Source organism: Pempheris klunzingeri, chromosome 19, assembly GCF_042242105.1.
Source record: "Pempheris klunzingeri isolate RE-2024b chromosome 19, fPemKlu1.hap1, whole genome shotgun sequence".
Classification (NCBI taxonomy): Eukaryota; Metazoa; Chordata; class Actinopteri; order Acropomatiformes; family Pempheridae; genus Pempheris; species Pempheris klunzingeri.
Genome location: NC_092030.1, coordinates 1,687,273 through 1,713,792, shown reverse-complemented (window position 1 = coordinate 1,713,792; position 26,520 = coordinate 1,687,273). Strand labels below are relative to the sequence as shown.

Here is a 26,520-nt window from a genome sequence, read left to right as displayed (position 1 = left end):
AATGAGCATGACGTCACACCAAAGGTTTGACATCACCACGATGAAGGAGCGCCTCTGGTTCGGCTGTAATCAGTGCTGGGACAACCCTGTTCTCCCCCCACACCGTTACATAATGTATTTACAGGCTTTCAGTGAGCACCCACCTTTTTAATATAAAATGTCCTTTATCTAATCTCAATAAATACATCCTCTAAAGTGATTTATCTCTTATCAAAAAACTAAAGCCAGCTTCTTTTCCTGTAGACACTCTACACCAGAGCATGTATGTATGTATGCACGCTCTCTCTCTCTCTCTGTCATATAGATACACACCTGGACAGACTCACTCACTGGGGGTCTCCTAGAGGTTTGACTACAGGCCACGGCATGTCAGGTAAAGGTGTCTGGGGCTCGGCGGGGGCCTGGTGTTGCTGCGCCTGCTGGTTGGCCCAGTTTAATTCCACACCGTTCTTCTTCAGTGCAGCCAAGTGCTTGATGTCCAGCGTGGTGAAGGTGGTAAACTGGACCTGGTTCCGCTTACTGGTGGGGGAATGAAGCGGCTCGCTGCGATGCGGCCTGGCCAGCAAGGTGGCCGAACGGTTCGCCATGGGATCGATTGCCTTTCCCTGAAACTGCTGCTGCTGGGAGCTGGTCCTGCTGCGGCCCAGCGTGGCAGTTCTTTCCGGCACAGCAGGGGCGCTCACGGTGGGCAGGGCGCTCTCCAGGCTGCGGTGGCCGATGGAGTCTATGGAACGACGGGACTCCAGGGGGCGATGAGCCTCGCGTTTCAGCGTGGATGCTTGAGCTGGGGCACCTGGGGAGGGAGTGCTGTGATTGTTGCTCCCCAGCCACACCCAGTCATGCTTGTGATCCTTGGGGTCCCCGCTGGGCACCGGGCCCGCCTGTATGGGGGTCTTGTGATTACGGAAACAGAGGTTATACGAAGCACAGTTGAGGAAAAAAGCCAAGATCGCCACACAGGAGACCCCCGCCAGGGCATACATGCCAATTTCCAAGTCCGACATGGCTTTGAATGTCCTAATGAGGTCGCTCTCAATGACTTTGGGAGTTTTAGATTTAGGAGGCTCCTTCTTGGGTGTTGCTTTGGTGTTAGGAATGTCTTTGTCGGGGGGTAAATTGGGGTTTTCGAGCATGTTTCCATAGTTTCTCTTCAGCCCCTCTCCTTTACTGACTGACCCCACAGTTGAACCCTCAGCTCTGGAGGTGCTCAGTGGGGTATTTAAGATTGGTTTGCTCATAGTTGTGGTTGCAGTTGTGGGAATGACAGTATTTGTGTTGCCTCTTGTTGAAGCTCCAATCCACACGACACGAGGCTGCAAATAGCTTGTTGAAAATGTGGTTGAGGTGCTAGTTTCTGCCACAGTGGACGCTTGCTGGTCAGGTACTGTACTTCTGAACAACCAGTTATCCACATCTGTGACAGCACGCTGTGATGTCACCGTCGTTTTAAGCTCCCCCACCAATTCTGATGCACCACCATCAAAACCATCAGTGCCGACCCCTCCGGCACCTCCACCTCCTCCTGGAGTTACAATTCTGCTGCTGCTCTGGAAGTTGATCCTGAGGAGCCCTGTGCCCACTGCCAACTTGCTCTTCCTCTTGGACTTCTGGCACTCCTCGCAGATCCTCAGCTCCACTCTCACTAGCGCCCCCTGGCCCTCGCCTTCACCTTGTGCTACTACAAACGTGGACTGTGGGGTGCGGCGTACTGTGGCCACCCCCTCGTCCGGGGTAGAGACTGTCAGAAGGTAGATACTGCGGTCAAACAGCTCCAGTGGAGCAACCGCACCATCACTGAACTGAACCCAGCAGCTGACTACTGCTTCCTGAAAGAAAGAAAGAAAGAAAGAAAGATGTAATTACTGAGCAATACAGAGTTCATATATAGCAGACTGGTCAGAGCACATGCAGCAAATCAACGCTCCCCCCTGCCTTCAGTGAGAGCTATATTCCCACGACTGTTAATAACACTAAATTGCCTCGCTAATCTCTTTATGATTACGCTCAGTAGGGGGTTATTGTGCCATAGATTATGGTCCTGTGAAGTCATAGCATGAAATATAATTTATCCAAAGTGGATAAAGAGACTATAATAGTCATTTAAAAAGGAACAAAAAAAGTACAGCAACCAGGGTCCTGTCCAGGCCAGAATTAGCCCGTCCAGTCACATTAATACACAGTGGCCTATTTCCTGCTGCTAATGTGAGCCACTGGGTCACCACAGACCTAACCTATATTTTGGGTTTGAATACATTATGAATCGCCCCGAGCAGAACAGCTCGCCATCACAGACACAATTAGCTGGTCATCGGTATTTGCGTGGCTCTAATAGTTTGTTATTGACAGGAGCAGATCAGCCGCAGCCACGCTGCACTGTGGGTAAAGTGAGTTGTCGCTCCAACAGCTATGGACCGCCTAATTGCTGCCCCATGCCTGTGTCGGGAGCTGGTTTAAAATGGGCAAGCTGCCATGGCTAAATGTGTGAGTGAGCTTTTAAAATGATCATCTGTGCACCCTGTCTGCCTCTTCCGCTCTCTCACGCAGCACGCTAGCTGCAGATGACGGCCGGGGCTGTGAACACGATGAGTTCACACCCTGAGAGCCAAAGAGAAAACACAAATATTATTACACCCATAAGGTCGTTGTTGCGTAAATCTGCTCTGCTGTGGAAGTTTTTATAATTCACATCCTCGCTGTAGAGGCCCATCAAATCTTTGTTGGAAAATGAACATATAGGATACATTAATAACACACTATTGTACCATAACAAGTTTAAAGTGTAATTTTAATCTCCTTTCACAGAAGGTTTCCAATAAAGTTGTTTTGAATTATATTGTTTGTGGTGCATTCGCTGCTTCTGGTCCCTGTGTAGGAACAATTGGACCTCACTGAAGTAAACATAAAAGGACCGTGGAATAGTGTGGTTATCATCTAACACGAGATCCTTTTCTTTCTGATTATGGAGCTTTAAGCAGTTGAAAATCTTGGTGCAAGAAAAACAGACCCTGTTTCACAATCTAATGACTAACAATGCTGATTTAACTCAGATTTCCCCAAAACATGTTTAGATTTGCAAACGAATATCTACGGGGTACCAAACAAAATACCACCAGCAACTGTTAAGGTAAATATTTATTGACATGTAACAAGAATGAACCGATCTTGAGCTTGCTCAGGTCACGGCTTGACCAGATGTTAGTTTTGTTGAGACTGCGAGGCATGCATTATAATCCATTACCTTATTTTTGTGATATTTCAAAGTTTAACGGTGGAGTGTGAATGAGGGGGTGAGCGGGGTCTACACTGAGGTAAACAGCTGATCCTGGCCTCCAGCTGCCTCGCAAACTATCACAAGGTAACGTCCAGCTGTCTCTGGAAACTCTCACCGAGAATTTAGACAAAACTAGTGTCTCGTCTACCTGTGACCCCCCTCGACCTGCTCCACCCATGTTTGATGTCACATTAACCCTGAAAAGAAAGCGACAGCATGCAGCAGTTAACCAAATCATCTAATGGTGATGACAGCAAGGAGAGAGTGATTTTTGGAAGCCTAACCTTATATAGATCGATAGAAGCTAAACAGCCCAACCTTTAGTGCAACATTACTTAAATCAGCAAGGATTTTTGTCTCAAAATCCTTTAAAATGGTCAGTTTAGCAGTGGAGTTGCTAAAAGGGGAATTATCCCCAGACCCCTTTGGGAGGTTAAGTTGCAGAACACGTTGCAGAACACGTACAGTTCACAGCCCGGGTGTAGAGCACAGCACCAAAGTTCTCCCTTCCCTTCAACCATCTGTCCGAACAACAGGGGAGAGATCCTTTCTATTCAGAACCTTGCATGTTCACTTTCTATTACTTATACCCTTATAAATGTTCCTCTGTAGTGTAGTGCTGTTCTGTATATGTGTATATGTGAATTGATGTGGTTGCAGTACTGCTCCCTAAATACAGTACGATGCAAGCCAGTTGCCTCCCTGTTGCTCACAGTGGTCACACTCTCCAGACAGACATATACAAGCCACCAGATTTAGGATCCAATCAAATCAAATGAAAATTAAAATCAATCAAATGCGTTCATCAGTTAAACAGAGGTAAACACACCTGCTATGTCAGCAGTTCCTTTTGGCTTCAGCCAAACTATGATTAAGTGCTAAATCCTAAATCTGCACATTACGATCAATACATGAGTCTTATGTACAGGAGTAGTACCACAAATCTTTTTTTTTTCTTCAATCTGCTACCAGAGGGAGAAGCACGTTGGTTTTAAAATGCAGGTCTGTGAGGATAGCGATGTTATTTATGCTTTTACTTTTTTGTACTTGCATCTGTGAGTGTTTCGAGGCTGGTGTGCGTACTAAAAGGAAGAACCTTGTCAGTGGCGGCCATTGATTGATGAATGCCAGAGGCTTGCTTGTTAAATAACCATTTCCATTCAGGAAAAAAGAATCTTTTCAGACTCTGCACAAAAGCATAGCTGCAATGGTAGCAGCTCAGTTCAACAGGGGAAAACTTGTTAATGGGTCATTAAATAATTGCACAGAATAAATAGAGACAAAAACACCTTTGATATTTAATCACAGCCCAAAGCAATCAGCATTCAGTGTTTGTGTTTGTGTCTCAGGTTTGCTCTCTGACGAAACACACTGACAGGTATTTCATGTCGGCCAGGGTTTCCAAAGATGTGAGTTATAAAACCATAGAGATTTTAAAAAAGTGGGCCTCGTTGAGTGTCTATTCCCCTGAGAGGAAATTAGGACTGTTAATCTCCAGAATTTGTTCCAAGCATCTTTACATGCTTACTTGAGATTTTTTTTCCATTTCCAGATCTTAATAAAAGAGAAAATCTATGATTTCCCCTTCAGTACGAACACACTCATAATAGTTGTTGTTACTTACCTGTTTGAGCTGCGTGATTATCTCCTGCGTGGTTGCCATGGCAACGATGGCCCTGCTGCTCCCCGGGCTGAGCTGTGTAGACAGAGAGAGTCCCGACACCAACTGCACCCCCAGCTCTGTCACACTCACTTTGTCATCCAGCACCCTGACGCTGCTCTCAGCCAGGACCGACGACGTCAGAGGGGACAGCACCTGCAGCAGGTAAACCGTCAGCCAGACCGCAGACGGACACGCATGACTGTGGCGTGCACGCACACACACACACACGCACACACACACACATCGTGGCCCACCTGCACAGTAGTAGTGCCCACAGCCCGGCCCTGCAGCACCACCCCATCCTGCACCCTGGCTACTTCGGGATCTGCCACTTTTAGAGAGTTACGTACAAGCGTGGTCACGTCTACCTGCCAACCAAAAGACAGACGGACGGCACTGTTATTATCATTCATTCATTCATCAGTTCAGTGTCCGGACATGAAGTTTGTATTTCAAATTAATATACATCAAAATATATCACATGAAAATGTATCAAATAATACAATATAATAATCTGAACATCCAAACTGATATGTATTAACTATATATCTGTATCTGGGTCATTCACTGTCCCTCAGGTTGTGGCATGATCTTCCCTGTCTCCTTCTACTTGGAGTATTTTTAATTTTATGCACTTTGAAATCTGCGGAGTCGTCCTCGTTAAAATAAATAGACCTAATTTCACTGAATGTTTCACATTGGAGCAGGAAGAGCATCTCTGTCTCAGCCTTACAGCCACGTACTCGCTCTTCTCTTAGCTGCCATGATTGTCTGTCCTCCTTTTCTGATGTTGTTTGTGGTGACTGGGCCTGTTCTTGGTTAGGATCTGTCTTTGACAGCAGAGAGATAATCTGCCAACTCATCGTCTTGTTTTAGGGCGGGATAATGTTCTAACATTATTTGGCTTTTAGTTTCTTATTTCCAATGTTCTAAATAGGTTTATTTACACTGATGTAGTTTACTCTGATTGATAAGCAGTGTTCTTGTGGGGCAGGATGCTACTGCTCCTGGGTTTACATGGTTTTGAGATGGAGGGTGTCTCTGTGGGTGGATTTAAGGTGATTACAGATTACAGAAGTGTTTTTTTTGAATGCTGATAATCAGTGGTTGTCTGCCTATTCCTGCTCTACATGCATGTGCACGTGTAACATGTGTAAAGGCTCCTTTGGATGTGTGATGGCTGATTGGACCCTTTAGTTCATACAGCACAACCACAGTATCAAACAGTTAAGGCCACATTTTAATTGGAATTTGCAGATTATACAATTTTCTCATGATTGCATTTAGGGCTCTTTGAACTTTTTCTTTTTTCTTTTTCTGTTTATTGTGGTTAAAAATCTAGTTAAGACCAGATATTAAATCCTGCTTGTGAGCTTCAGTGGGGACTGTTTAATGTTTTTACCTGCCAATCAGGACCCAGGAAGTACTCAACAGGCTCTGCCCCAATTAGCGGATCAGGCAGCATCTCAGCGTCCGACTGGGCTACGAAGTGCGTCAGCACCCTGAGTGTAGAGTGCTGGTACTGCAGCATGCAACCCCTGCCCTTCCTCATCTCCTCCTCTTCCTCGCTGTCCCATGTTGACCTGATGCACAAAGGAATTTAGACCCAGTAAGTTATGTACTTTACAAACAGTTTGAAGGAAACAAGGAAAGAAGATTTTGCATTCTTGTGGAGTTTGATCTCAAGATCAATACGTTCATTCCTGTATGTACGAGGCAGCAGTTAGCTTAGCTTAGCTTAGCTTAGCTTAGCATAAAGACTGGAGGCAGAGGGCAGCAGCTAGCATGGCTCTGTCCAAAGGTCACAGAATTCACCTACCAGCACCTCTGATGCTCACTCCTTAACACATTATATATCATTATATATTATTTATTAGTCTTACTGGGGATTATTGTCTGAATTACTATTTTGGACAGACATCATGACTCCAAGAAGTAGTCCAGCTCATAACCCTGTGTTTTTACCTCTCTGCATTCACTGGAGGCTTGTATTTACCGTGACAGTGAGATGGATCTTCTTCAAGAAAGCCAATAAATTCTGAAAACATCAAACCATTCCTTTAAGCACAAAATGATGGATCACCTATTGCTGCCTGCATTGTATTGACAGATATGTAGATAATTGTTAGACTGTACATTTTGTGGGATTTTGAGAACTTTTGCATTTTAACCAAACTTCATTTTACTTATTGAGTAAAAAGTACTCAATCAGAACAACATGCATATCAAGGTATCCTCATTAAGATTCTAAAACATGACACTAGACAATAAGTGTTGCTCCTACTGGTCAGCAGATAACAACACAGGAGACCAGCAGTGTGGTTCTTTGTTGGCACAAAACATTTGCCGAGTGACCTTTTCCCTCTGAATGAATGGAAGTTAAATTAACCTGGCTGACTGGTTTGTTCGTGGGAGATCGAGGTCGAGCTGTGACCATCCTCAAACCCCTCAGCTCATGATCATATAATTATCATAAGCACAGCTGGTGTGCCACACAGGTGCGCTGGAGGGCTGGTGGATCCGCTCTCACACTGCAGGCACAAAGCTACTGTCAAGAGCTACGGTCCAAATAAGCATCATTACTATATAGCCTAAGGTCAGAGCTTAACATGCGATGGAGATGCTGCTTGAATTAAGTAAGTGTGAGTCAACACTCCTTTTTTCCTCCCTCACGGTGGTTATTAATACTGTAGACAATAAACTATGCTTCTTTCAAGTCATATCTGTCTTATATCTATTTCTAGGTGTTTTTGGTTTGCTTAAGTATCAGACTTTGAAATAGCATAGCATCAGTAATCTGCAGACATCATTTGTTTTGTTGAAGACAAACATCTGAAGGTTTCAGTCTCTTTGCTATGGTTACTTAAGGTTTTTTTTTTATTACTTTTCCGATGATCCTTGCACCATCACGGCTTCTACAGTGTTACCAGGCTGCTAATTAATATCAGCAAGCATTTCTGACCCAGTATCTGTTGTCTGCAGCAGGATATTGAATCTTTTAGGAAATGAAAGCCCCAAACAGTTTCTACCCTGGAGAAAACTAACAGCGCATCAGTTAGCCATCATCATTAGTATTGAGTGAAACATAATGACTTTACTGTAAGTATTGAGTGAAACCCCACTAACCTTTGTCTCCAGGGCAAACTGAGTTGCCTCTGCAGTGTCCTACCCACTAATGCCCTGAACACAGACGTGATGTTTTTTATGACGTGTAGACAGACAGATATTAGAAACACGTCTCTCACATATGCTGTGAACCGATTCACTAACAACAGACTCAAAAGTTCTCAAACAGCTGAATCCACATCATCTGACACTGTGTCAACAAAAACCCATTACAAACTCCTCAAAGACACAGGAAGATTTCTTGCATGGCTAACTCAGTGCAGGCTCCATCTGATGCAGCTGATGCATGCTGTTTTTGAATATCTCAACAGGGTCAACTTCACAACCCACTGACGTGTGTAAACATGTTTAATTAACATGCATTTAAGTGTATGAATCTCTTATTCATACCCAGTGCTTACTGTACCTGCCGCTAGAGGACGTCTGACTCACTGTGCTGTGTCTCTGGTCTCAATTAACGATTTGAAATGGATTTTTTCACATGACACCCCCAGAATTAACCCTTTCATGCATAAAAGGTCACTACAGTGTGCAGCTATTCAATAGCGGTTTTCTTGTATATGCATGAGTTTTGATGGCGTAGCTGCACATCAGCCACTACATCATCTGTTACACTGCTGGTGGATAGTTGACAGACAGACGGAAACACCAAGTTGCTAATTTTTTTCTGTTCAAACCTTCTATAAAAACAAACCCCTGCAGGTAAGAAAAATATGGTGACATCTAGTAACATCTAAGGAGTCATGCAATTGCTAAATTTTCCAAGTTATGATTTTATATTGGGAGGAAATTATGATAATAATCACATGTCCACTGAAGTGTACATCATGCATCACTGGCTATATTTCAACTACTGGACATGTAAATATATCTTGGGGTTGAAAAAGAAAGTTCAAACCTTGTTTTTCAGCCTAAAGATGAATAAAAACACTTCTCCTGACTGAGGTGATCAGAATTCATGCATGACAGGATCACTAGAAAGAAAAGATATAACAATACAAGTGATTGAACGCACAGACGTGGTCCGGCCTTACCTCCTGTGGCCTGTAGTAACAGGAACCCTCCAGCCTTTGATCTGGCTGAGCTCTGGGTCAGCCACATCGATGACCAAAGGCAGGCGAGGCATCCATACGCTCATCTCCAGCTGGGAACTCAGGAAACCGTAAGTGAAGTTGAGCATCACCCTGCTCCTCCCTCTCGTCTCCTTCCCGTTCACATACACGTAGTCGCATCGCTCTGACACCTTGACAAGACAGGCAAGAGAAAAAAGAGAGAGGGAAGGTGATGGACGCCGCCCTGGGTTTAAATCTGGCCCCAAAACGTAGCCAGATGGCATGCCTGCCCCCACATCAGTATCTTCAAACTGTGCAAGAAAGTGATTTAAAAAAGTTCAGAATCACTGGACTAGAGTTACAACTGAACTGTCATCTAGTGATTTGGATTCCACTTTCTCCAGACATGCACTAGTGGAGATTTCCCATGTAAAGCCCCATGGAAAATGAATAAGAAAGTTTTAGTAAGAACTGACAAAGAGAAGAGAAGGAGAACAGAGGCGCCAATACAAATAAGCTAAAAGCACACAGACATAGTGATTTTATTCATTTTGCACCACTTCCACAGTCTGGCCAGGGATTCACACAACGTTTCTGTTTATGTCATGCAAATTCACAACCGCGGCCTCTATGAAACTGTTACCGAATATAAATTAGCTCTGCCTTACGACTGTTTCTGTAGTGCTGTACTGTAGGTGGGAGCGCTGCAGTCCCCACCAGTGAGAGCAATGAGGTGAGACACAGCAGTTGGTGTGTTTTATTTAAGATTGGAGGCCTATCTCCACAGCCGCCTCACTTATCTTAACAAACCAGTGGCTCCACAAAGGTAATTGGAGGGCACTAGACTGGAGAATAGAGTGTGGCACTGGAGAGAGGGAGGTGAAAAGAGGGAGGCGGAAAAAGAGTGAGGAAAAAGCAGAGGGAGGAATGACTTCCAAAGTAAGTCAGCTTGAACTCCTGTGGAAATGTTGAAGGAGACCAGTCTGTGAAGTCCTTTTCCCATCATGCCGAGTGGTCCGGACCAAAATCTCTGATGGCTTGTGCAGCTCTCCAGTGCAACTGAATATACTGTACGAACACTTGGAGCCAAGAAAAAAAAAAACTCTAAGCCCTTTAATCTTGTGGGGTTTTTTTCCACCATGTTCATATAAAACATCACAATTTCAACTTTTTAAATGTTTTTCTTTAACCTGCAATCTGCATTTTTTCCCCAGCAATTTTTTTTTTTAGCATTTCCTTCTTTACCTCCATGTTCTTTGAGCTCAGCCTGCACACACTGTTGTGGGCCTATTGTTGAAGCAGAACGATGCATCTTAAAAGTCCGTTAAAAAGCCATCAATTATACTTCACATCTCAACTTCCCGTTTTTCAAACCGTCCCACAGTGTTAAAGAAACGTGAGTGTTTTTACATTTGAACGCACCACTCCAGCCTTCCACTGTTTTCCATTCATTTCTGTCCAGTTTGAAAATCTATAAGCAGCAGCTGTCTTCAGCTAGCGAACAAAGCTGCAGACTAGCTACTGATCATAATAGAGCATAATGCAGATAAAGGTCCAGATATTCTCTTCAGGAGTTGGTTGAGACCAAACCAGAGCTAAAAAAAAAGGAGTAAATACTGAATTTAGATTCAGCAGGTGACTCCAGAGGACTGCTCATGTTGCATAACGTCTGATGAATGTGTAAATATGTGGGCAACTGTTTGCTGATCCCCCTATAAGAGCTTTATAATGTGATAATATGTCAGTAAGTCAGCTTGTTCCAATGCTGCCCAGTGGCCAAGAAAAATCAATAAAAGCTGCTTTAAAAGGGCTCAAACATTCAAATGCTGTATGATTCTTTAACTTGTTGTTTCCCCACACACACAAACAGTCTTATCTTAACATGTAGCTCAATCTAGGACCCTCTGCACTGTGCCTCAATCGGTCTCTAGATAGAGATTTGCTCTTGTGGCAGTTAAATATAGTATAAAACATAAAATTGATGGTTTCAAGCTTCATCTGTTCAGTAGCATTGGCTTAAGAGGGGTCAGTGACCGAAAGAAGTGAAAGAAACCATTCAGAGACACAATAATAACTGGATTAAGTTCCTCTACTGATACAGAAAATCATTACAAACACAGTTTCCCTCTCTCTGGCTCTTTCTCACTCTCTTAAGCTTACACACTTAAACACTCTGCCTCACACTCACAGAGCCAGTGGCTGTCGGATTGTCTGATGGAAAATAATATAATTCCCTTTCTTCCTCTCTGGTATTCTCTTCTCCGTCCCCCCGTCTCTGCTCCTACTGTCCCAGTGACATGGATCCATTACACAAAGGCCGACTCACTGTGCTAACGGACTGAGTGGTGAGTGGGATCGTGAGCTCATTCTCCAATAATGGAAGAAATAATATTCAGGATGTCACAGACGTGCTACATGTGGACCTGTTGAGTCTGAAGGCACGGTGACAGGAGATGACTTGGAGTTACACACCAGAATGAATGTTGTTTTTCAGAGTCTGCAAATGGAGTTTAATTACTATCAAACATTCAGCAAACTTGCTTTGTATGCAAATGAGGCCTGGGTGATACATCCAGTTCATAGTGGAGTTATATATGGGAAAAATAAAGGCTGCAATAGGATTTTTATATAAAACACATTCAATTAATGATATATTGTACAGCAGGCGTACTGTAGTGTGCAGACATATGTAGCACTGAAGGATGAAGTTTTTCAGTTTCATATTATTTCCCATTAACTTAATATTTGTGGTTTGCACATAGTTCCATTACTGCTGTATGAAACAGAGCATTTCCATAATTCCAGCAGTGCAATCGCTCTACAGCCAAACAGGGTGTCTCCTCCATACTGTGCAGACATGAAGCAAACACATTTACAAACTAAATGAAAAGTATTTCAGTCCCGGCCGGTCAGGCTTGTGGTTGTGACGGCTTACCTTGAGGACGTCCTCCTCCGTAGACCTGCAGCTGGTGTAGTTGGTCACGTCGGTGACTGAGCCATCTGCCTCCACAGCCAGAGTTTTCACGGGGACCGACACCATTTCACCCGTCAGCACCGCGGTGTTCAAGATATCAGTGTTCTGTTGGGTTTGGGGGGAACAAATCGTTAGAAGAGGAGACACTGATGGATGCATCTTTCTTTTGAGTTTCTCTTTCTTCTCTGTTTTGAGTGACAGCCGAGTGCTGGGATTAGCCTAACGAAGCTTAATTGCTGGATGTCTGGATGAAAAAGTACATCTAACTTTTCCAAAGATGAATGGCAACACACATAATTATAAAAAATAACAAGGACCTGAGTTCATCAAACGGCCAGACTACTCCCATATAGATATAGTTGTCTAGTTCAAAGCAATAAGGTAACACAAGGTCTTGGATGTAATTTGTATTCTAGGTTCCCTTGAAGCTGAAGAAGATTTATAATACCTGAGAGGAACGTTCAGTTCAGTAACTCAGCTCTAGGTTACCTTTATGCTAATATGAACTTGAATTTAACATTCAGCATGTTCACTATAAACTATAACAAAAAAATACAACCAGAATTATGATGTTTACTCCGATTAGGTACAAAACACAACAGCCTAAACTGTCTACTTGCCCACTGTGCTTAGTTATGAAGACAAAAGTAAAGATAAAGAAAACACACCACACACGAGAAATTCCTGTGAATCTTCAGCTTGACTGAAACATTGTACAATACAATCATCACTGTTTGTATGGGGGGGGGGGCAGGGATGACAGGCGGAGGGTGTTAGCAGCACTAACAGGGATTAAAACACTCACAGGCTCACAGAGTTGATTCATTTAAATCACACTGATGCACCACGCACACACAAACTGGACAGATGTGCTAAAAAATAAAAAAAACGATGATAATGTGCAGTACATGTGTGTCTTCTCTCACAGACACACTCACACCTGGATGGAAATGAATCCTCCATACAGTAGATCAACACTCAAACACCTAAACCTGATTACATTTCTAATCTCTCAGCCCATTTGCCACCTTGTTCTGTACATCTTTGTCAGCGCTTAGCAGCAGTTTAGCTCTTATGCATCCTGCAAGTTGTCATCGAGCCTGATGTAGCTTTATTTTTACAATTTTACACTCCTCCTTCGACATGGATTTACAACTACTTTCCAAAGTTAAGATCTCTGAGAAGGTCTTTTTAATCTGTTATAGGTAGCGGCAGTGTGAGCGTAAGAAGCTCTGGGTGATGAGTGGTTTTTTTTCCCTTCTGATGCTTGTGGACTAAAGCATCAGGAAACACTCGGCAGATGTTCCCCAGCAGCTTCTGAACTCTGTCGGCTTGACAGCTGCTGACCGCAATTCCAAAAGGACATGCTCTAGTTCAGACTGCGACACTGACCCAAACATAAGCCAGTGGATCAGGGGAAGCACAAAATCAGAAAGCAATATCAGCGCTCTGCGGTGCTGGCAGTGCCACACTGAGAGATCTTGATGTCCCGTGTTTCTGCAAGCTCTGCAATAATCTGGATTGCAGTGATCAAGTTCAGCACAAGCACTTCAGCTGTGTTTTAAATCTGCTTCTTTTCTAAAAACAGAGTTATATTTACACTCTGTGGTAAGCCCCGGCATTGTTCGTCCGTGTATTCCTCCAGTTATTTGTTCTATGAGCAAAATCCTTCCAACAGTTAGATGTAAAGGGGAAATCAGGTTGTCTTAAAAATCTGCTTTCTGTTGTTGTGCAGCATTTGGGCAGTTTGTGTGTGATTGGAACACAATTATTTTCTGCAATAAATATAAAGCAACATCAGTTTTACTTAGAAAACATGTTGATTCACTGCACTGTTACAGTGTTGTTTCCCTCATGTGACTCCTGTGACTGAGATGAAACATATTCACTCTCCAATATGTGTTTGATTCATGTCGACTATTGTACCTTGAAGCAAAGACAGACATGGATCAACCTTATGATTCCTAATGGCCGCCCCATAATGCAGTGTTTTTTTTAGACAGGTACACAAACCAGCAGGAAGTCAGTCTGAATCCAAATAATCAAAAATAACATTAATGCATCATCTTTAATGCTGTGATCACGGTGGGTCTTTAGCAACACGTAAGCTGTGTACGCTGAATGTCAACACAAATAACTTGCTGAAGACCTGAGACATTCTTTATATCGATACCGTACTGGTGATATGACGACATGGACAGTGAATCATTACTAAAAACACATCCAGATGGCACCACAGAGACCAGATCTGTGCAAGCAAGACCAGCACATGCAGCACTTTTCTGTACGACCAGGAGAGCACTACTGACATTTTCTTACAAGTGAAATGAGGAAATAAAAATGCATATTCATCATTTAAACGTCAGATGATATTATCTCCGTGTTTTTTGGATCATCAGGAAGTTTAGTGAGTGAAACACTCTTTTATCCAGGCTGGGAGCATCAATTTAATTAAGACTGAGGGAAGACGGAGACCCTGGCCCGCCCCGCCTTAATGTCCCCCCTGTGATGAAGCCAAGTGACCTGAAGCGGTGCCAGTTTACAGTGAACAGTTCCTCCCCATCCTTTGCATACTGTGTAGGACCCCCTCCTTCCTCAAAGATCAGGGGTAACATCAGACTACAACAGACACCATAGATCACTTACTGTACTACACGCCCTGAAGGAAACACAGCATCCACAGTGTAATGAATCTGTACTGTACTATGAAGTCTGCGTTTTAACCAGCACAGAAATGAACACAGATCCTCACCATGACCAGAGGTGCCAGCCCCACGTAGTCTCTCTGAGTCGTGTAGATCCGCATTATGCCCACATCCTTGATGTTCCCCGGCAGCTCCAGACGCCAGGAGATCATCTGACTCTCAGCCTGCTCTGAAACATCTTTTGGCACAAAGTCCAGTTGAAAAACCTCCAGAAGACCCCTGTTTAGAGAGACAGAGTTAAAATATTAGTTAGTTAAAGCAGAACCAGGCGCTTCTTACCAAAAATCGGTTATCTTTGCTGAACAGCACCCAATATGGCTGCAAGTGGCTATTATGGGATAATGGTAAATATTAAAACAGTGTCAAGTTGTACAAATAAAAACTTAAAAAAGTAAACTGACTCAGTGATGTCAGGGAAACTCATTACAAACATTAGTTCGGCCACCATCAGCTGCTGGTCACTGTGAGTGTGTTTAGTAGAGCGAGAGTGGCTTTAATGCTCATGAGTTCACTGTTTGATGAAGTATTTGTTATGCTGTACATGTACTGTGAATGTTGGTCCGCTGTTCCAGGAGTTTCACATTTACTATTAATTCATTAAGCAGCATAATTGTGGCTATAATGGGAATAAAAACATGATTCAAACATGAATGAGCACTTAATGTCATACATACAGTTCATGTTTTATCACAATCACAGTTATTAGTGATGCAGCTATATAACCAAGACAAACAGGTGTCATTTCACTTTCAATCCAACAGAAAGCTAATATTGTCCTGTTGAGTGTTTGTTATTAAACCTCTGGAAAGTGTCATATCTATTTGTCAAGAGACAAAGATGCTTCAGAGCGGAAGGAGCAGAGATTAGACATGCACTCTCCTGTGCTCCTCGGAGAGACGCTGCCTATGAAAACATAGAAATTACTCTGAAATTTGTGAAAAACAAACTGCAGAGTTTGAACCAAAAGTGAACGCAATACACCAGAGGACTCATTTCCATCAGCAGATAGAAGAATAAGGTGAGAGAGTGTGGAGGGAAGATTAAGTGTGCTGGCAGAGACTTGAGCCAAGTATTCTGGTCAAAGGATTGTCAAAGAAATGGCATGTGATGTTATTTGATGCTGGAGAGAGTGTGCAGGCATACCTGCCAGAAGGAGCGGATCAAAGGGAAAATAGAGCCGAATGTGAATGGAGCTGTGGCACTTTGAAGTGCAGCAAAACTTTGCATAAAGCAAAACAATGAACCTCTACAGCACACAGCTAAAACTCACATTTAAAACAGCTCCAGAATATTTCACGTTGGCAGCAACAAAGCAAACAGAAACATGTATACCCATCTGAACACAGATAGTCATGCTCTGTCAGAAGGAACTCAAGGACAGATCGGTGTGCAGGAGGCAGTGAAGAGCGTCATAAATGAAATAAAGGAGGCCGGTGCGAGGGATGTGTTTTGCCTTTTCTCTTGTGTGCATCTATACTCTTTGGACTTTGTGGGTAAAGATAGAAAGTATTGACCACACATTTTAGAAAATAAAACCCTGTAGAAACCACTTATTCTACAGTTGACGCTCCAGGCACTGGAATGGTATTTCACGCTGAGTTCAATTAAGACTTGTTCGTTCGGCTAATGAAAGTTCGTCTCCCATGTCTGAGGGTGAGATTCTCCTGAACATAAAGCTGCTCACAGAAGGCCACTGACACCACGTTGCAGCTCCACAAAGAGAAGCTGAATCATTTCCCTGACAACCTCACAAAAAAACCTTAAGGGCAAAAAAAAAATGGAAACCATACAGAATGTTTCTCGTCAAAGCACAACAGAGATGAAAATAAGTCCTCGGTACCCTGTGCAGCAGGAGATGGTAGCAAACCACTTGACAGTTGTGCTCCTTCAAAAGGAAACGCTCAACATGACGGGAATGTCATTGCTTACTAAGAGAAGATTGATAGCACTAACTGCCAACAGCTTGCTAACTTAGCTTAGCATAAAGACTGGAAATGAGGAAAACGACCACGACTCGATGTGAAAACATGGAAAATGTCCTTTTAAAATGTTTACTAAGCTCTTTGATAATTTGATTCCTGTGTTTTGTTAAACAGACAGATTTTAATTAAATGAAATGATTCTGCGAGAGGCTGCGTGAGAGCAAGACAGAGAAAGGGTTAATGCCCCTATTTCCTGGAAATCCATCTATTAGGGGGGCTTTAAACCACTGGACGTATCATCACTTCAAAGCACAGTGGTGGGAGAGTGTGTGTGTGTGTGTGTGTGTGTGTTTGCATGTGTCATATGTGTGTGTGAGCTCAGTACAAGGGACACGACTTGGAATATCTCTCCTTCCTAATCTCCCCTTCTGAACGTGCAAGCGCTTAAGCCTGGATAACGTAGCCGTGATTATGGATGATTACGGATAAGTGGGTCGGACGGACGGCGGGTGGTGTGCGGCGCCCTGTGTGGGCGGGAGGTTGCTGGGCAGAGGTGGCTGTTGGCTCTTACCACCACCAGCATCTGGCTAAACTGTTGTAATCAAGTGGTTTGCAGCAGGTGAATCAAACAGTGGCAGTGCTGCAGCGTGACAGTAACGGTCACTGAAGATTGAGCCTATAGAAGAAGAAGCAGTGAGATATTCTACTGATACCTTTTCTCATTTTTCATCATTTTCTCAAATATCTTTTAGTCGCAAATCGATTTGAAAGTAAAACTGGTGATACATGAACGGAGATGATAACTAATGGGACTGCGTGTTCAATAAATAAAGCTCCTAATTGAACAACTATTCAAATTAAGATTAGATAAGAAAAACAGACATTACTCATTTACTTGACTGAGACTGTGGAGAGGAAAGAGGAGGGGACAAGACACGATGATGATTATAAATCTGAAGAGAAGATGGAGCCGACTCCTCCTGATTTCCTTTATTAGACATTTTGTTTTACTTCTCATGGATTATAAATATCTGTGTGACTGTGTTCCTGTGGGGGTGACGGGTGTGATTTTGTCTGATTCTTTTGCAAAATAATCAATGTAATGAATTAGAACTATTTTAAGAAAACATGGAGACAATCAAAGGGACTGCATGAGCATTAATTCAAACTAAAACATTTTCCCTAGAAATTAAAGACAATAAGAGACACAAAGAAGTGTGCAAAAGATATTTAAAAGATTTGTTTATGTGTAGAGAAAGTAGACCTGAGAGGGACACACACACACACACACACACACACACACACACACACACACACACACACACACACACACACACACACACACCACTGTGTACATGCAGGGGACTGACCTCTTTGCAGTGACAGCAACCTTTCTCTGACAGACAACAGACACCGTGCTGGCAGTCGCTCCTCTGCCAGGCTCCACCACGATGTCCCACAGCGCCGAATCACTGGGTCGCGCTGCACTGAATGACAGGCCGGCTTTTACTGTCGCCCTGCGGTAAATAAATACAAATACATAGTCCAGTTGGTGCAAAGCAGAACTTTTACTCACAAATACCCACAAACTCTTCAAGTAAAAGTGCTCGACTTTATCTGTAGCTTCTGAATCTTTTTATCACCAACAAGCAGACATGTTCTGTATAGGATACCTTACAATACAGTGAAATAATGCAGGTGCTTCCATTGTGACCTTCTGCTTCTTTGCATCTGTTGCTCGTACACAGTCATATATATTTTTCCTGTGAATGCATGTGTGCGTTTTGTATGTGTTTATTTGTGTATTTAGTCATTTGTGTTGTGCCTAACGAGGTGACAAATTGATGTGTCACACGCTGCTGGCAGACTGAGAATTAGCAGGGGTATTTATTCCCATTAGCCCTTGGGAGTGCTGGGAATCAGTTAATCAGATGTCTGGTTCAGACACACACACACATCACTCTGCTAGCAGAGATACAAGACTTATTATAAATAACGTGAATGGACCAGACAGTCCTGGAGGTCCAACAATCAGCAGGCCTTTGTCTTTTAAAGCAGACGTCCCTCTAAGTCAGATCTCATTGGACAGGGTCATAGAGCATTGATTTCAGTCAAAGGCTGAAAAGTGATACAAGTGACAGAAAAATGCATCTGGACCACGTTGAAAACAACAATTTACTAATCTGCACTCACACAGACACCTCCTAGCTACAGGGTGGGAGCTTTGTGCGTCTCCAAACAGGCCAATTTCCTCATGGCGGGGATTCATCGAGATGCTGGAAATGTTTCAGAGAGAATTCAGCCCCATGCATCACTCAGCCACCGCAGCTTTATCAGCAGGATGTTCATGCTGAAAATAATTTGAAAAACCTCAATAAAGGTTTTGTATTAGGGTCAGATTAAAGTCAGTGAAACAATCTTGAGATGGTGATGTGTGACATTCATGTGACAACATGAGGACCGTGGACATGAGAGCAAACTTATCGCTTTAAAGAAATGAAAGAAAACATGAAGGACAGAGCTACACTCTCATTATATCTACCACAACTTCTCGTGCATAATATAGTTGGACATCATTGTAATAAAAGCAGAAATAAGCTGTTTCTGTTTCTGCTTTAAAAACCTTTTGCTAGTTTCAACAACAAATAAATAGTTTTCAAACAGCTGAAGAGCATTAGAACAGATGGAAATACACAGATACAAAAAATCTATTCATGCTAAAATTAGGGTCAGTGTACATGTCCTACTGTTCAGCAGCCACACACACACACACTGCTACCAGACAAATCAATAACTATTGAGACAGAGTCATGGTCAGATTTGTTTGGCAGACAATATACAGTATGCTAGCATTCACACACACACACACAGAGAATGTGTGTGTCAATTTGCTTCAATTGGTCTTCAAAGTAAATTTAAAACTGGCCATTCAACAAATCCTCCATACAGACATACTTGTGAACAGATCAATTTTAGGATCAAGGCCTTGTAGCCAGAGGTAAAATCTCCAAATTACATTTTCATTTAGAATTTGAATGAATGTTTGAAATACACTAAATGAAATATTGATTTAATTGCACAGATTATGCAGGCAGGTGAAGAAGACAAGTAGAAAATAATGAGATCTCCCTTTAGAAAAACGCTGGATCTGTTGTTTTCTCAGAAGAGGAGATCATTTGGTATTCTGATCACAGACTAACAGATTATCTTTCCATTTAGGACAATTAGCACCAAACCTTTGAATTTATTTTTTGCACAGATGCAAACCATCTACATCTGTTACCTAATTGTCTTTCTGCTTGTCCTGCTGGGCGTCACGCTGACAGCAGCACCTGATGAGCATTCTTTCCAGAGGTACAAACCACTTCAGCTGGCTATTTTTGAGTGTGGAGGAGCAGTAACTCAATGCCAGGATCTTCCTGGATCACTGAGTTTCTTGCCCACAAGCAGACACGAGCCTCCCTGCGGAGAAACCTCATTTCGGCCACTTCATTCGTGCTCTTTGTCTTTGTCAGTCAGTGCCCACAGTTCATGACAACAGGTGGGGGAAAGAATGGATATCGACCTGTAAACGCAACAACTCTTTACTGCTGTTTCTCCAGAATCAGTCAATCCGGCCTCTTTGTTTAGAAATGTGTAAGATAGAGTCTGCTGTTTATCTGTTCAGTCTTCAGAGCTTTTTCTCGTCATTTTGTGTTTCTCTTAGATGGAATTTAAATATTCTGCTGACACTTCAACACTGTATATTTTCATTTTTTGATGCTGTACTGTTCTGTTCTGTTTTTTCTAAATTCGAGCCCACGAGCCCAGATATTCAATCTGGGGAACTGTTTGTAATTGTAGATGCTTTTCAGTAGCAAATGTTGTGTTTACAAGCTGCCAGCATGTTTAACAGGTGGGTATGATGGCGTTGTAAACCACATACCCACACACACACACACACACACACACACACACACACAGATGCACATGGTTAATCCTGGCAGTCAGCCCAGATCATCTCTACTCCAAAGGGTTAACCTCTTGATTCATTTTCAATCAGGGCCGCAGATTATCTGGCCTAACCCTGCTGGAGTGGACTCAATCTTGGGCCAAAGAGTGAAGTAGAGCAGGGATTTCTCCCAGGAGGAATCAATCACTTTGCCAAGCTCCTCAGAGCAAGCTTCCACTTGGACTTAACCGTTGGACCCAGTCTCCTCTTCTTGTCCAATCTCATTCGGGATGTGGCAGTAGGTCAGAAATACACGGGCTGAAATCACTGACCTGACTGTAGGAACTTCCCCTGTTACGGTCAGTGAGTCAGAGTTTGGGGGATTTCAGGTAGAGACACAATAAATCCTCCAAAATAGTCAAAACAACAGCAGATGTTTAAGGGTCAGCGTCTCTCTACCAAATCTTATTCACGTAATTTCAACAATGCTCGAAGAGCTGCATTCAGGTCACTGGGTCTCTGTGTGTGTGTGTGTGTGTGTGTGTGTGTGTGGATGCTGAGTCTGATATTTGAGAAGAGCACTCAGACTGACCGACACACAGCCCCAGGTTTAACTACTCCATGTGCCCTATGGATTAATACACATATCTTAACATTTGCCTCCATTTGCCTGCATCAGATTACAGCAGGGTCGCTATGTTGTTTGCAGCATGATATCAGTAAATCATGGGATTAGAGAGAAATTTGTCTTGCATTTCAAACAAAACCATTAAGCTGAGTAAAGACTAGGAACGATGGTTTTACACTTAACTGATCTGAAGCATTCTGATAAAAACAATTTTACTGCACTCAGTGATGTGCATCAAAAGGCAGCAAGGCGAAACTCTGAAACAGACTGAGCTGTGTGTTTCAGTGTGACAGAGATGCTTTTATATTAAGTTCACTTTTACCCAAAGGAGTCAGGGAGATTTTAGTTGTTTGTTTTTCCTGCTCCATTAAATAGATGCATTATTTATGAAGTCAAATACCCAGAGAACCTTGTTGAAATGTTAGTGGGATGTTGAGATATGAAAACCGGTGAATCATTCACCAATTATTTTCCTGTTTATGGAAGAGTGCCCTCCATAACTCCCCCACCAACTGAGAAGTTGAGGTAGACAGGATATAAGATGTCAGTAATTTATGAAGCCGGCGAAACTGGCAGACAACACAAGTCATGTTGGCGCTCGAGCATTTTACTGAACGGCCTTGATGGCAAACCCCATCAGTATTCAAGTGCTTTAAGTAACCATTTAAATGCATGGAGCTTATCCTTCATGAAGACACTCAAATATATTTTACATCATGATGATTCAACTTGGTCTCAGTCTTTTTCTGCTTCGCGTGTTTCAGTGATAATTAAATTTTATGTTACAGCTCCTAAACTCTTGTCATCTGCAAACTCAGCAAAAAGCTGAATAATTCTAATTTTCCTAGGGATAACATTTCAAACTGTACACCTCATGCTACCAAACTAAGGTAGGCAAATATGATGCCGGCATTCTGCAGCATGTGGTTATTTCTGGTTAAGTGTAATACAAGTTTATTCTCTACCAGAACAGCAGATGCACTGACATCTGTGGTTTACAGACTAGCTAAAGAGCTACAAAAATCTGGCAGCACCATCGCTACGATGCACGTACAAAGAACAGCGGCATGAATTTAAAGTGGCTCTAACCTCCACAGAATAATACAATAATGCCAAGTGCTTCACTCGCTACACTCCCAGAGGCCAGTGTAAAATCTAACCGTAGAGGACATGAGTGTATCCAAACTGCGGTGCACATTTCAAGAAAGTAGTATAAACTAAAGTACTCTAAACACTTTGTATGTCTCCACAGCTCCCCAGGACTGTGTGATGTGGCGTTCCCGACTGAAGGAATATGTTTATTTTGCTTTCCAGCCACGAGTTAAGTGAGAAGATCGATGCCACTCTCTCATCTGTCAATGTCTGTAAAAACTGATTTTTAGTATAACAACTGGAAATGAGGGAAGCAGCTAGCCGGGCTCTGTCTGAAGGCTACAAGTCCAGTTATCAGCACCTCTGAAGCTCACATACTAACATGTCGTGTCTCATTTGTTTAACCCATACCAACACAAAACTGTAAAAGTGAATTGTTTTATGGTTCTACAGGAGGGTTGTGTGCTGGATTACTGGGTGCTGTGAGGCTCAGCTGCTTATCTGCAAGAAAAGTGAACAAACATACTTCTCAAAATGTCTTTTGAGTGAAGACATCTCACCTGAGAGTGAAATGTTCCAGGGTAGATGTGCTAGCCAGGAAGACGTAGAAAGTTGCGACGTCTGTGGTCTTCAGGGGCTTGGAAGAGGTCTGGATCACCACGGCACCTCCCAGCCTCAGTCGAAGAAAAGTGGGGTTCCCCGGTGGACTTCTGAGCAGATTGACACTTCCTATCCGCCTCATCGGTGTCCCTGATCCCCCAGAGTCTCGTCGTCTTCCCACTCCTACGCGTTGCAGACTATCCTGCGGGGCACATTGGCCTGTCTGATCCCTCCGACTCTGGAAATAGACCTCCACAAGGTTCCCCTGAAGCCCCTTAATTCCTTCTGTTCTTCCTGCCTCCCTGCTAGAGCTGCCCGATCGGCTGCCTGAGCTGAACCAGACGGGCTCTGGCTTCAGCTGTGCCACGCAGAATCCACCTGGAGACACCAGGCATGCGCCGCGAACTTCCCTCGTCTCCCAGAAGGCGTAGGCCGTCACACAGTGCGCTCCGTCCTTTAGCTGGGCCCCAGAGCTCTTCCTCCCACTATCTTCTCCGGACCCCACCGTGTCTTGCCCAGCAGTTAAGTCACTTTCTGTGGGCATGTGGAAGAGGATCTTGACAACAGGGGAAGAGGAGCGGACCTGACGGACCAGGATGACCGGCAGGATCCTGCGTCCACTCAGAAGCTGGTCTGGAGGAATCGGGGCTTCTACAGTCAGGGGGCCGTATGAAGCGCCGACGGCCGGCTGCAGGAGCCCGACGCCGGCACCAGTGAGGAGGAAGGTCTGAGCCTTCAGGCTGGAGTTCCCTGATGGCTCTGGACTGTCCTGCCTCAGAAACACATGGTCCACATTGAGGATCTGGAAGTTGACTGAGGGATAAACTGGAGATGGGGTGGAGGACACCCTGGTGTCTTCAACAACCCTCTGACTTTCAGCAACTGGGAGGGAGAATTTACAGAGAAAACATTTCTGTTACATTTCAAATCGTCTATTAAGATACACACAGCTGCCACTTACACACTCAGTCAGTTACTGTAATTGTTTGATGAGGTTGGCAGGAAGATGAGGGGTTGACAAAGGGATCACTGCTGGAGAAACATGGAGTCGAGCACATGGGCGAGTTGGGTGCCGGGGTGATTGAGAAAAATAGGTGAGGGCTGTTTGGTCGTCTCAAGGAACCGAGGGCAGTGAGATTCAGGGGAAAGGCAATGACTCGTTCCTGCAGCAAATACGGCTCATTTCCCCGAGTCGTTCCTGCGCTGAAACAGAGGAGAGCAACGGAAAACACTGGAGGTGCTTCTGGTGGACGAAGGTAAAGGTTAAGACGGGGTTAAAAGGGCTCCTAGTGCTTCCTAAAACTGTGCCGGGTGCTGATTAATCACCTTTATGAACTTTTGAACATTGAATGTGGGTGAAAAATAATTTCAAAAGTCATAATTCATTATTTTGAGGACCATCATAACTGCTGCGTAGCCAAGAACATGAAGTGGTTTTATGCTGCGCACATTTCCTCAGCAGGCTGCAAACTCTCTGGCTATTCCTGTCTCTAAAAGTTGAAGAGACGGTTAACATGACCCTGTCAGCACTGACAGAACTGACACTATGCTGCTCCACAGTGATCTGAAGTGCACATTCAACAGTCTAATGACGGCACCGAACGCTGCAGAGTTGATGGGAAAAGACCACACGGCTTCATGTGTGTTGTATAGAATATAACCAGATGGGAACAGTTAGGATAAATCCACAGGTCGCTGATTAAACGTCTCATTGTCACTGCAGCCAAACTGATGGATTCCAGGGGATTAAAAACATTATATTTTGAACTGTACTTATCATTCCAGGCACAGAAACACAGGGATACTGAGGAATAATGTGTCTTGTGTGGTATTCTGTGCACTAAAGCTCTCAGTTAAACTTGTCTTCAACAGAAATTGCACTATTCCACTCTCCACTTACTACATCTGTGAGATGCAACAAAGGGAATGGCAAATGTCTGAGTGGTAAAAAGCCCCTCTTGTAACTTCTGTGAGATGGCTGTTTGTCCCAACAGGATGCTGCATGTGACAGCTCCCACGTCCTCCTGCCAAAGACACTTGGTAGTTTGCCATCCTCTGCGTTGAAGAGCTCCAGAATTAATGTGTGAATTTGACTTCTCCTACCTCACAAAAACTACTCCAACTTTAAAGGCGATGTAAAGCAAAGCAGAGGCTCCTTTTCCCCCCCAAAGGCCTCAGAAGTGGTATATCAGTCTTTTCTGATTTTCAAACCACATTTCATGAATACATCTATATGTAAATCAATCTTCTCTCTGAAGATAAAGGAAAATCTATGAAAATAGAAATGATGTCAGTGAGGAAGATAATCCTCGGTCTGATTCAGAACAACATGTCTGGCCATAGTTCACGCTGACAGCATGATTATAGGTAACGCTCGCACGCTCGCACACTCGCGAATCTTATATTTTATAAATGTTTGAACGGATCCATCTCGAAATTCTTGGCAATACTTAGTTGAGTAGCAATGAGTAAAATGAGTCCATGGCTGATGTCCACTGCTATATATCAGGTAAGATATTATTTATTGAGGTTCTCTGAAGTGTCTCGACTTGTGATATTAGAAGCAAAATGAACTATTTGAAAGATTCACAGCACTTTTATAAATGTTCGTTGAACCTCAGAAGGGCTCGCTGACACAACAGGCAGCACATCTGTGACTGGACTGTAAGATAAGGCTGCCATGCATATTCATGGGTCCCAAGCAGAGAAGATATCAAGGGCTGAACCCTCTCACTTAGACACACATTAAGAGCACAGCTGCACCACGGAGTCGTGCAGCAGCAGCAGCCCACATATGTGCAGTGAAACACAGATAGCATGTGCAGATATAAACCCAGGCAATCTCAGAAAGCAGTCTTTCGCATGATATCTGTGTCTCTGAGAGACAGTCAGCTTACTGCGACTTCGGAGCTCCCAGTGCAGGTTATCTTTAAACAACCAGAGAAACAGCTGTGCAACCTCAGCTTCAGGCCTCTTTAATCCCACAGATGAGGCTTCCCGGAGCACACTGGAGAGCATGCTGTCACTTTCATTTAGACAGAGGGGAAATGAAATGGGAAGAGGGTATGGGTAGTAACCGTAAAACCCTCAAAAACAGGAAAACACTACCCAGCATCATTTAAAGGCAGCCACCTAAACGCACCATGCCATAAAGTGGTTTTATAATCCCAGTGTGAACATTTTCCAACCCTTTCTGTCTTTTTTAAGACAAAGCCGTCCACATAATGTCCACAACAACCACACAGTCCTTTACTGGATCCTGTGCCAGACTTATAACTTCAAAAAATCTTTTAAATCCAATTTATGTGGGTGCTAAGATCATCAGAGGGTGCACAAGAGCATATAGATCTTCATTAATGCTCCCTTGTAAACACAGCTGCAGCTTTTACTTCCAACCCACTTATTATCATACATGTGGAGACTCCCTGGTTCTGATCCAGCACCAATTAACAGCTCAAGTTTGCCACTCACATCGACAGCAGTCATAAATCTCACCTGTAAAAACAGCCACTGCGACGACAGGGAGCAACCAACGGAGGGACGAGTTGAGCATCAT

The 26,520-nt window shown here is 43.5% G+C and overlaps 1 protein-coding gene and 1 long non-coding RNA gene across 2 annotated transcripts in view; both read right to left on the bottom strand.

The window, feature by feature from the left end:
• The window catches only part of LOC139219083 (uncharacterized), a 348,076-nt gene that overhangs the window by 44,934 nt on the left and 276,622 nt on the right, over nucleotides 1-26,520 (bottom strand). The gene's annotated exons all lie outside the window — the stretch shown is intronic.
• On the bottom strand, nucleotides 327-26,520 carry LOC139218615 (transmembrane protein 132D). The gene is made up of 11 exons (XM_070850256.1): nucleotides 26,460-26,520; nucleotides 23,496-23,846; nucleotides 22,925-23,456; nucleotides 18,084-18,230; nucleotides 14,839-15,010; nucleotides 12,048-12,191; nucleotides 9,095-9,303; nucleotides 6,337-6,517; nucleotides 5,189-5,302; nucleotides 4,896-5,087; nucleotides 327-1,826 (listed from the first exon to the last, which is right to left on the bottom strand). The coding sequence occupies exons 1-11, from the start codon at nucleotides 26,518-26,520 to the stop codon at nucleotides 327-329; spliced, it is 3,603 nt and encodes a 1,200-aa protein (XP_070706357.1).

Coding starts and splice junctions, on each gene's coding strand:
- LOC139218615 (XM_070850256.1), bottom strand. CDS start 26,520: ATGATGCTCAACTCGTCCCTCCGTTGGTTGCTCCCTGTCGTCGCAGTG. Junction 18,231..22,924: donor CTGGAACATTTCACTCTCAG/GTGAGATGTCTT, acceptor TATTTACCGCAG/GGCGACAGTAAAAGCCGGCC. Junction 5,303..6,336: donor TCCTGGGTCCTGATTGGCAG/GTAAAAACATTA, acceptor TTTGGTTGGCAG/GTAGACGTGACCACGCTTGT.